Source organism: Cyrtonyx montezumae, unplaced genomic scaffold (assembly GCF_038088225.1).
Source record: "Cyrtonyx montezumae isolate F1298 unplaced genomic scaffold, pur_monq_1.0 scaffold_81, whole genome shotgun sequence".
Classification (NCBI taxonomy): Eukaryota; Metazoa; Chordata; class Aves; order Galliformes; family Odontophoridae; genus Cyrtonyx; species Cyrtonyx montezumae.
In genome coordinates, this window is record NW_027072091.1 from 142,350 (window position 1) to 153,778 (window position 11,429).

Below are 11,429 nucleotides of genomic sequence, written 5' to 3' on the forward strand. Positions count from 1 at the left end.
GCGAGCGGGCGCCGTCATGGCCGGCAGGACGGTTAGGTCGCCGGCCGCCTGGCGCGGTGGCGCCGCTCTCTTCGGAAAAGTCGCCCGCCAGGAGTTCTCCGCCAACGTTATCCGTGACGAGGAGCCGTTGCGGACGAGGAGGTAGCCGCGGCTTTGCTCTGCGTTGTGCGATTCTTCCCCTTCCCTTCCTCCCTTCCCACCCCTCCCCCAGCCTAGCTCGCTCGCAGGCCCTCCGGAACGAGGGCCCGTTGCGGCGCCGGCGAGTGCGGCGGGGCGAGCGACGGGGCGGGCCGGGGCGGAGCGGGACGAGTGGACGGACGGAAGTGCCTTTCTGGCTGGTGACGCTCGCTTACTGCAGTGCTTCCGCTAGAACCCCGCGCTCCTTCGGTGCCACGGGGCTGCCGCGGCGCGTACTGGCTTGCCGGTGCCGTCTGGCTCGCCTGGCTTCCCAGCGCCACCGTGTGGTGTGTCCGCGTGTATCGAGGCGGGCCCAGAGCCACATCCCGCCTTGCCTTGCCTTGCCTTGCCTTGCCTTGCCTTGCCTTGCCTTGAATGCCTCCAGGGATGGGGCATCCACAACGTCTCTGGGCAACCTGTTCCAGTGCATCGTCACCCTCTGTGTGAAAAGCTTCCTCCTGATATCTCACCTAAATCTCCCCTGTCTTAGTTTAAAACCGTTCCCCCTTGTCCTATCACAGTCAACCCGTGTAAGCAATCGTTCCCCCTCCTGTTTATACGCTCCCTTCAAGTACTGGAAGGCCACAATGAGGTCTCCCCGGAGCCTTCTCTTCCCCAAGCTAAACAAGCCCAGTTCCCTCCACCTTTCCTCGCAGCAGAGGTGCTCCAGCCCTCCGATCATTTTAGTGGCCCTCCTCTGGACCCGTTCCAACCCCAGGCTCTTTGAAAATGCCTCAGTCCTAAGTAGGATAGGAAGGTGATATTTGTCTGTAACTGAGGGATGGTGAGCAACTGTTTGCCGCTTGAGTATTTATGCAGGGTCTAAATAAGGGAGTGGCAGAAGCAGAAATGGAGGTGCTTTTGGTTTGGTTTAAAATCGCTCTGTGCTCGTAGCAGCAGGAGCCTGTGAAAAGGTGTTTTGTGTATACAAGGGAGAGGGATTGGCCAATTCAAAGATCGCTGAGGAAAAATCACCATCTGGTCTTGCGTTTGGGGTACCCGATAATCTGCTTCTGTACGAGTTCGGTGGGGCGTAGCGATCTGCTTAAGCTGTTGCCTTTCTCCGAAGCCAATCCCGTTGTAACCATGTACTCTTCCTCCACTGCCTTGCTTTCCACCAAGCTCCTACGCTTTTTCCTAGCCGCTCCCGAGAAGGCCGTTGCCAGGTCATCCGAAGCGGAAGATTCTGGTGGACCGGTAAGTACCGTGGAGGCTTTCCGTACACTAAACGGTACCTGTAAGCGGTAGGTAATTTAGTAGGCTCTGTCCTGTCGTCCTTTTTCCTCCTGATGCTGCAAAGAGGCACAGTAGGCTACTTGGGGTTTCCCGGCGCCGTAATCTTTTGCCTCTAGCTTGTTAACGGAGCTGAGCGTTTTGACTGGGGGAAGCGGTAGAAAGCGATGCTCGTTTCTGGGTACGTACATGTAGTGCAAAATGCAGTGCTGTTCTGAAGTACGGCCCGATGCCTGTTTGCACGGTTTCTGGACGGCGGTACATGCTGTAATACGGAGAAGAGGGCTTGGGGTTTTGAGCAGGTCGGAGGTGAGGAAAGGGAAAGCTGGCTGAGGGGTGCTGGTTGTTTCACTGTCAGCTATAGAAGTCAAGGTGGATGGCTTTTGCGCAGGCTCACAAAGCGTACATCGAGTTTTTCTGTTCTGCCAGAAAGACTTAACGTCGCCCGAAGATGTAATGGGGGGGCCGGAACCCTGAGACAAATCTGGCTTCTGTGCCTGATTTGTAGTCTTCCGCTACTGTCTAGCTCAGAGTGGGGAGTGGGGGGCGTGGGAAGTGGGTGATAAAAAAAAAAAAAAAACAAAGAGAAAAAAAGAAAAAGAAAAGAGATGGTAAGTCCCCTAGCTTCCCCTCCCCCCATTACGCGTAGTCGGCCTTTGCAGCTTGGCTTGGAACGTGTCCGTTGCAGACAGGCAGTAATTTGATGAGCAGCGTTAGAACTGCGAAGAACTAGCTAACCGCATTCTGTGGACGGTTCTCTGCTCGCCTTCCTTTGCGTCCTGCCCTCTCTGCTCTTCTTTGCGTTGCGGCATGCTACTTTCCGTAACGCTATTTCCTTCTCCAGCTTCTTGGGCGTTTGATGATTGCTGACGACAAGTGTGCTGCTAACCTGGGCCTGACCAATGGATTCCGGATGGCTGTGAGATACTCACCCTCAGGCCCTTCAGACTACCGCGCGCGTCTCTGTATTCTGGGCGACCGTCAGTTGGGCCAGCCTCCCGGCTAAGATGTTTGCACCGCCGGAGTTGCTGCGAGCGTACGGATGGCCACCGAATAGATTTCACAGGTTGCCCGTCAGTCTAGCCACCGTTGATGTATAATTGTTTTTGGTGGGTGTCTATGGAGGGTAATAGAAAGCTCTGAGCAGCATTTGCACAATAAAGATGGAGCATGGGGATATCATCTCTGTCTCGAGGTCCTTACTGATGGACATGGTTCTGCAAGTTAAAACGAGGGGGTCTCCGTCTCCCAAAGATAATCATAGCATCATAGAATCAGCAAGGTTGGTGTCCGTCTCCCAAAGATAATCATAGCATCATAGAATCACCAAGACCCACAGGATCACCCAGGATCACCCAGCCCAACCATCCACCCATCACCACTAGTTGTCACTAAACCATGTCCCTGAAAGCAACGTCCAAACATTCCTTGAACACCTCCAGGGTCAGTGACTCCACCACCTCCCTGGGCAGCCTATTCCAGTGCCTGACCACTCTTTCAGAGAAGCAGTATTTCCTAACGTCCAGCCTGAACCTCCCCTGGCGCAGCTTGAAGCCATTCCCTCAAGTCCTATCCCTGGTTACACGAGAGAAGCGGCCGACGCCCAGCTCACTACAACCTCCCTTCAGGTAGTTAGAGAATGCAATCAAGGTCTCCCCTGAGCCTCCTCTTCTCCAGACTGAACAATCCCAGCTCCTTCAGCCGCTCCTCGTAAGGCCTGTGCTCCAGACCCCTCGCTATCTTTGTTGCCCTTCTTTGAACACGCTCCAGGGCCTCAATGGCGTTCTTGCAGTGAGGGGCCCAAAAGTGGACACAGTACTCGAGGTGCGGCCTCACCGGTGCTGAGTACAGGGGGGACAATGACTTCCCTGTTCCTGCTGGCAGGACTGTTTCTGATGCAAGCCAGGATGCCATTGGCCTTCTTGGCCACCTGGGCGCGCTGCTGGCTCGCGTTCAGCCGAGCGTCAATCAATACCCCGGGTCCGTTTCCTCGACACGGTCTTCCAGCCGCTCTGCCCCAAGCCTGTAGCAATGCCTGGGGTTGCTGTGGCCAAAGTGCAGGACCTGGCATTTGGCCTTGTTGAACCTCATCCCGTTGGCTTCAGCCCAGCTATCCGGCCTGTCCAGATCCCTCTGTAGGGCCTCGCTACCCCCAGGCAGATCGACACTTCCAGCCAACTTGGTGTCATCTGCAAACTTACTGAGGGTGCACTCAATGCCCTCGTCCGGGTCATCAGTAAAGATATGGAAGAGGACAGGTCCCAGCACCGACCCCTGGGGAACACCGCTTGTGACCGGTGTCCAGCCGGATTTAAGTCCATTCGCCACCACTCTCTGGGCCCGGCCACCCAGCCAGTTCCTTACCCAGCCAAGATTGTACCCGTCCACGCCACGGGCTGCCAGCTTCTGCGGGAGAATACCGTGGGAGACAGTGTCAAAGGCTTTGCTGAAGTCTAGGTAGACTACATCAACAGCCTTTCCCTCATCCGCCAGACGGGTCACTAGATCATAGAAGGAGATCGGGTTGGTCAAGCAGGACCCGCCCTTCGTCAGGCTAGGCCTGACCCCGCGGTTGTCCCGCACATGCCACGTGATCTCCCTCAAGACAGTCTGCTCCATAGCCTTCCCTGGCACCGAGGTCAGGCTAGCAGTCCCGTAGTTCCCCGCATCCTCCTTAAAAACCCTTCTTGTAGATGGGAGTCACGTTGGCAAGCCTCCAGTCTTCTGGGACCTCACCAGTCAACAAGGAGCGCTGATAGATGATGGAAAGCGGCTCGGCTATCACCTCCGCCAGTTCCCTCAGCACTCTCGGGTGAATCTCATCCGGCCCCATGGACTTGTGGCAGTCCGGTTGGAGTAGTAGGTCTCTGACTGTGTCCTCCTCAATCGTGGGGGAGGTTTGTCTGCTCCGCAGCCGAGACTACCAGGTCAGAGAGTGGAGTCCCCCGAGGGGGTCCTTCAGGGTGGGCTGCTGAGCCAGCAGGGGTGGAGCTGGCACTACCCACTCCTATCTCTTGAGCTTGACCTTGACCCTTGGCTGTGAGGCGAAAAGCAGCCCTCGGGTGAGAAAAGGGTGTTACTGTCCGCTGACAACAGGGAGGGAAGTCCGAGCGTGGGCACAGCCCACGCTGCCCATACGATACTGCAGCAGCAGGTGTGGGAGGTGGGTCTTGTGGCAGGACACCTGAGTGCTTTTGTCTTTGCTCAGGAGACCAGCTCTCCTACTGACAGAGCCTGAGACCACAGGTTCAAACACGGTCTCTACCGGACAGCGGGCTTCCCCCAAGAAGGCTGTGGCGACCCAGACACAGAGGGCCTGCGCAGAGATGTGGCGCTTCAGGTCTCTGGCTGCAGGGAGTGCCTGAGTGCCGTGGATATCAGGGTCAGAGTCGATTGCTCTCGGGTGGGGAAGCACGACAGTGCTCAATATACGAGTGGTCAGGCTTCAGTTTATTACCCGGACAGCCTTATTCTTATAGTGTTCAAGACAGGGGCGTATATAAAATATCACACAACCATTGGTAGAGAGCCTTGAGAAAAACAACTTTAAAACAACTCCCAACAATTAACAGCAGTGAGAAACACATTCTGGAGGAGGCGACTTTTGATCTCATCCTAATCCTAAGAAACCAGGCAGGAGTGCGTCGGCAGCGGATGTGAAAGGCAGCGCTGGCAGAGCGTCCCCTGTTTCAAAGTGCACTTTTCCTCTCCCACTCGCCGCAGACCATCTCCTGCTTGTACTTTTGTCAAGGTTCAAACAGTGTAGTTTCCTTTGAGCACCGTATCAGCGTGGCCAGTGCATAACACAGAGCCCAAAGGGAACACCTGCTAGCTAAACAGAATAGACTATCAAGGACAGCTTACTCTAAAAAATACCTATAGTTACAATTATCAGCAGTCCTGTGAGGCCCTCTTTGCTGAAGGCAGGCTGAACAACATAATCACAGAAGTTTCCCATAGACATCTCGGCAACTTGGGCTGCTCAGCTGAAGCATTCATGTCCACCTTGAGTTGTTTGTCGCTTGGCCCAGGGCCATCATGACCTCCTATCGACATCTAATACTTTTCCATGAGTATATAGTCTGTGCTGCAGTGCAAACTATGCTCGTACATATCACCGTGACCTCCCTGCTCCTGCAGCCATTTCCCAACACCTGAGCCTGCTGCTGCCGGGGGAGGATGGGAAGGATGCCACCTGCGTGCGGTGCGGTGCGAGCAGGCGGACGAGCTGCTCAGCCTGGTGGTGGAGCTTAGGGAGGAGGTCGAGAGACTGAGGACCATCAGAGAGCGCGAGCGGGAGATCGACTGTTGGAGTGACTCTCTGCGAGAAAGACACAGAGATTGCACCCCCTAAACCGTAGCGGACCCTCTCCCTTGCCGTAGTCGAGCAGAGAGAGCCAACTTGAGAGGCAAGGAGGAACGGCAGCAGGTCCCAGCTCGGCAAGGCGGGCAACCCCCATCCCAACCTATCTCAGTTCCCCAGGTGCCTCTATGTAATAATATAGGATGTGCTGTGTGTTTGAGGCCTTGCCATCTTCCCCCAGCTTCCAATTCGAGGGTTGGCCAGGACTGCCGAGGGATAACTGAGGGAAAGCGGCTTGGCGATCACTTCGGCCAGCTCCCTCAGGACCCTCAGGCAGATCCCATGTGGCCCCACGGCCTTGTGACAGTCTCGGAGGAGTAGCAGGTCGCTAACCACTTCCTCCTGAACTGTGCGGCGTTTATTCTGCTCCCCGGCCCCGTCTTGCCGCTCAGGGGGCTGCGTACCCTGAGGACAGCTGGTCTGACTGTCAAAGACAGAAGTAAAGGCAGCATTGAGAACTTCGGCCTATTCCTCCTCCTCCTCCTCCTCCTCGGTGGCGATGTTCCCCACCGCATCGAATAAGGAAAGGGGATTCTCCTTGGCCCTCCCCTTGCTGTTAGTATCTTTGTAAAATCGTTGTTTTAATCGTCTCGAACAGTGGCGGCCACATGAAGATCTTGCTGGGCTTTTGCCTTTCTAATTTTCTCTCTGCATATCCTAGCAACATCCTCGTACTGTTCCCGAGTTGCCTGTCCCTTCTTCCAAAGATGGCAAACTCCTGGGCTGCCCCGCCAATAGGCGGTCGCTTGACTGGAGGGATCGGCAGCCAAAAACCAAACGCGCCCAGCGCGTTTGCGGAGGAGCCGATAAGGGCGATCCGAAATACTTGGGGGGCCTTTTCTGCGGGCCTCGTTTCCCCGCCGCAGATTTCGGGGCGCAGCACTAGAGGGCGCAGATTCCGTTCGCGGAGACGCCCGCCCCTGCCCGCCCGCCCCTGCCCGCCCGCTCCCCTCAGGTCGCCCCCTGCGCGCCCGGAGGCGCGCGCGAATTCCCCGAGCCCCGAAAAGCACCGGGACGACGGGAGCGGAGCCGCCAACAGGGCGGGGACAAGCGTAAAGGGGAGGCGAAGGCACGGCAGGGCGCGGCAGAGCAGGCGAGACAGCCAACCGGGGCGCGGCAACGGTCGGCGGCGGCGCTCCGTCGGCCAATGAGCGCCACCGAGGGTCGCGCCGAGTGGGGGAGGTTCGGGGCGGAGGGAGTGTTGTAGCGAGCGGGCGCCGTCATGGCCGGCAGGACGGTTAGGTCGCCGGCCGCCTGGCGCGGTGGCGCCGCTCTCCGGAAAAGTCGCCCGCCAGGAGTTCTCCGCCAACGTTATCCGTGACGAGGAGCCGTTGCGGACGAGGAGGTAGCCGCGGCTTTGCTCTGCGTTGTGCGATTCTTCCCCTTCCCTTCCTCCCTTCCCACCCCTCCCCCAGCCTAGCTCGCTCGCAGGCCCTCCGGAACGAGGGCCCGTTGCGGCGCCGGCGAGTGCGGCGGGGCGAGCGACGGGGCGGGCCGGGGCGGAGCGGGACGAGTGGACGGACGGAAGTGCCTTTCTGGCTGGTGACGCTCGCTTACTGCAGTGCTTCCGCTAGAACCCCGCGCTCCTTCGGTGCCACGGGGCTGCCGCGGCGCGTACTGGCTTGCCGGTGCCGTCTGGCTCGCCTGGCTTCCCAGCGCCACCGTGTGGTGTGTCCGCGTGTATCGAGGCGGGCCCAGAGCCACATCCCGCCTTGCCTTGCCTTGCCTTGCCTTGCCTTGCCTTGCCTTGCCTTGCCTTGCCTTGCCTTGCCTTGCCTTGAATGCCTCCAGGGATGGGGCATCCACAACGTCTCTGGGCAACCTGTTCCAGTGCATCGTCACCCTCTGTGTGAAAAGCTTCCTCCTGATATCTCACCTAAATCTCCCCTGTCTTAGTTTAAAACCGTTCCCCCTTGTCCTATCACAGTCAACCCGTGTAAGCAATCGTTCCCCCTCCTGTTTATACGCTCCCTTCAAGTACTGGAAGGCCACAATGAGGTCTCCCCGGAGCCTTCTCTTCCCCAAGCTAAACAAGCCCAGTTCCCTCCACCTTTCCTCGCAGCAGAGGTGCTCCAGCCCTCCGATCATTTTAGTGGCCCTCCTCTGGACCCGTTCCAACCCCAGGCTCTTTGAAAATGCCTCGGTCCTAAGTAGGATAGGAAGGTGATATTTGTCTGTAACTGAGGGATGGTGAGCAACTGTTTGCCGCTTGAGTATTTATGCAGGGTCTAAATAAGGGAGTGGCAGAAGCACAAATGGAGGTGCTTTTGTTTTGGTTTAAAATCGCTCTGTGCTCGTAGCAGCAGGAGCCTGTGAAAAGGTGTTTTGTGTATACAAGGGAGAGGGATTGGCCAATTCAAAGATCGCTGAGGAAAAATCACCATCTGGTCTTGCGTTTGGGGTACCCGATAATCTGCTTCTGTACGAGTTCGGTGGGGCGTAGCGATCTGCTTAAGCTGTTGCCTTTCTCCGAAGCCAATCCCGTTGTAACCATGTACTCTTCCTCCACTGCCTTGCTTTCCACCAAGCTCCTACGCTTTTTCCTAGCCGCTCCCGAGAAGGCCGTTGCCAGGTCATCCGAAGCGGAAGATTCTGGTGGACCGGTAAGTACCGTGGAGGCTTTCCGTACACTAAACGGTACCTGTAAGCGGTAGGTAATTTAGTAGGCTCTGTCCTGTCGTCCTTTTTCCTCCTGATGCTGCAAAGAGGCACAGTAGGCTACTTGGGGTTTCCCGGCGCCGTAATCTTTTGCCTCTAGCTTGTTAACGGAGCTGAGCGTTTTGACTGGGGGAAGCGGTAGAAAGCGATGCTCGTTTCTGGGTACGTACTTGTAGTGCAAAATGCAGTGCTGTTCTGAAGTACGGCCCGATGCCTGTTTGCACGGTTTCTGGACGGCGGTACATGCTGTAATACGGAGAAGAGGGCTTGGGGTTTTGAGCAGGTCGGAGGTGAGGAAAGGGAAAGCTGGCTGAGGGGTGCTGGTTGTTTCACTGTCAGCTATAGAAGTCAAGGTGGATGGCTTTTGCGCGGGCTCACAAAGCGTACATCGAGTTTTTCTGTTCTGCCAGAAAGACTTAACGTCGCCCGAAGATGTAATGGGGGGGCCGGAACCCTGAGACAAATCTGGCTTCTGTGCCTGATTTGTAGTCTTCCGCTACTGTCTAGCTCAGAGTGGGGAGTGGGGGGCGTGGGAAGTGGGTGATAAAAAAAAAAAAAAAACAAAGAGAAAAAAAGAAAAAGAAAAGAGATGGTAAGTCCCCTAGCTTCCCCTCCCCCCATTACGCGTAGTCGGCCTTTGCAGCTTGGCTTGGAACGTGTCCGTTGCAGACAGGCAGTAATTTGAAGAGCAGCGTTAGAACTGCGAAGAACTAGCTAACCGCATTCTGTGGACGGTTCTCTGCTCGCCTTCCTTTGCGTCCTGCCCTCTCTGCTCTTCTTCGCGTTGCGGCATGCTACTTTCCGTAACGCTATTTCCTTCTCCAGCTTCTTGGGCGTTTGATGATTGCTGACGACAAGTGTGCTGCTAACCTGGGCCTGACCAATGGATTCCGGATGGCTGTGAGATACTCACCCTCAGGCCCTTCAGACTACCGCGCGCGTCTCTGTATTCTGGGCGACCGTCAGTTGGGCCAGCCTCCCGGCTAAGATGTTTGCACCGCCGGAGTTGCTGCGAGCGTACGGATGGCCACCGAATAGATTTCACAGGTTGCCCGTCAGTCTAGCCACCGTTGATGTATAATTGTTTTTGGTGGGTGTCTATGGAGGGTAATAGAAAGCTCTGAGCAGCATTTGCACAATAAAGATGGAGCATGGGGATATCATCTCTGTCTCGAGGTCCTTACTGATGGACATGGTTCTGCAAGTTAAAACGAGGGGGTCTCCGTCTCCCAAAGATAATCATAGCATCATAGAATCACCAAGGTTGGTGTCCGTCTCCCAAAGATAATCATAGCATCATAGAATCACCAAGACCCACAGGATCACCCAGGATCACCCAGCCCAACCATCCACCCATCACCACTAGTTGTCACTAAACCATGTCCCTGAAAGCAACGTCCAAACATTCCTTGAACACCTCCAGGGTCGGTGACTCCACCACCTCCCTGGGCAGCCTATTCCAGTGCCTGACCACTCTTTCAGAGAAGCAGTATTTCCTAACGTCCAGCCTGAACCTCCCCTGGCGCAGCTTGAAGCCATTCCCTCAAGTCCTATCCCTGGTTACACGAGAGAAGCGGCCGACGCCCAGCTCACTACAACCTCCCTTCAGGTAGTTAGAGAATGCAATCAAGGTCTCCCCTGAGCCTCCTCTTCTCCAGACTGAACAATCCCAGCTCCTTCAGCCGCTCCTCGTAAGGCCTGTGCTCCAGACCCCTCGCTATCTTTGTTGCCCTTCTTTGAACACGCTCCAGGGCCTCAATGGCGTTCTTGCAGTGAGGGGCCCAAAACTGGACACAGTACTCGAGGTGCGGCCTCACCGGTGCTGAGTACAGGGGGGACAATGACTTCCCTGTTCCTGCTGGCAGGACTGTTTCTGATGCAAGCCAGGATGCCATTGGCCTTCTTGGCCACCTGGGCGCGCTGCTGGCTCGCGTTCAGCCGAGCGTCAATCAATACCCCGGGTCCGTTTCCTCGACACGGTCTTCCAGCCGCTCTGCCCCAAGCCTGTAGCAATGCCTGGGGTTGCTGTGGCCAAAGTGCAGGACCTGGCATTTGGCCTTGTTGAACCTCATCCCGTTGGCTTCAGCCCAGCTATCCGGCCTGTCCAGATCCCTCTGTAGGGCCTCGCTACCCCCAGGCAGATCGACACTTCCAGCCAACTTGGTGTCATCTGCAAACTTACTGAGGGTGCACTCAATGCCCTCGTCCGGGTCATCAGTAAAGATATGGAAGAGGACAGGTCCCAGCACCGACCCCTGGGGAACACCGCTTGTGACCGGTGTCCAGCCGGATTTAAGTCCATTCGCCACCACTCTCTGGGCCCGGCCACCCAGCCAGTTCCTTACCCAGCCAAGATTGTACCCGTCCACGCCACGGGCTGCCAGCTTCTGCGGGAGAATACCGTGGGAGACAGTGTCAAAGGCTTTGCTGAAGTCTAGGTAGACTACATCAACAGCCTTTCCCTCATCCGCCAGACGGGTCACTAGATCATAGAAGGAGATCGGGTTGGTCAAGCAGGACCCGCCCTTCGTCAGGCTAGGCCTGACCCCGCGGTTGTCCCGCACATGCCACGTGATCTCCCTCAAGACAGTCTGCTCCATAGCCTTCCCTGGCACCGAGGTCAGGCTAGCAGTCCCGTAGTTCCCCGCATCCTCCTTAAAAACCCTTCTTGTAGATGGGAGTCACGTTGGCAAGCCTCCAGTCTTCTGGGACCTCACCAGTCAACAAGGAGCGCTGATAGATGATGGAAAGCGGCTCGGCTATCACCTCCGCCAGTTCCCTCAGCACTCTCGGGTGAATCTCATCCGGCCCCATGGACTTGTGGCAGTCCGGTTGGAGTAGTAGGTCTCTGACTGTGTCCTCCTCAATCGTGGGGGAGGTTTGTCTGCTCCGCAGCCGAGACTACCAGGTCAGAGAGTGGAGTCCCCCGAGGGGGTCCTTCAGGGTGGGCTGCTGAGCCAGCAGGGGTGGAGCTGGCACTACCCACTCCTATCTCTTG

General features: G+C 56.6%; 1 protein-coding gene across 1 annotated transcript; it reads left to right on the forward strand.

The window, feature by feature from the left end:
• On the forward strand, positions 1 to 2,459 carry LOC136059670 (histidine triad nucleotide-binding protein 1-like). The gene is made up of 4 exons (XM_065753779.1): positions 1 to 141; positions 770 to 797; positions 1,297 to 1,374; positions 2,255 to 2,459. Exons 1-4 carry the CDS (start codon positions 17 to 19, stop codon positions 2,414 to 2,416), a joined length of 393 nt encoding a protein of 130 aa, XP_065609851.1. The 5' UTR covers positions 1 to 16; the 3' UTR covers positions 2,417 to 2,459.
• The last annotated feature ends 8,970 nt before the right edge of the window (positions 2,460 to 11,429 follow it).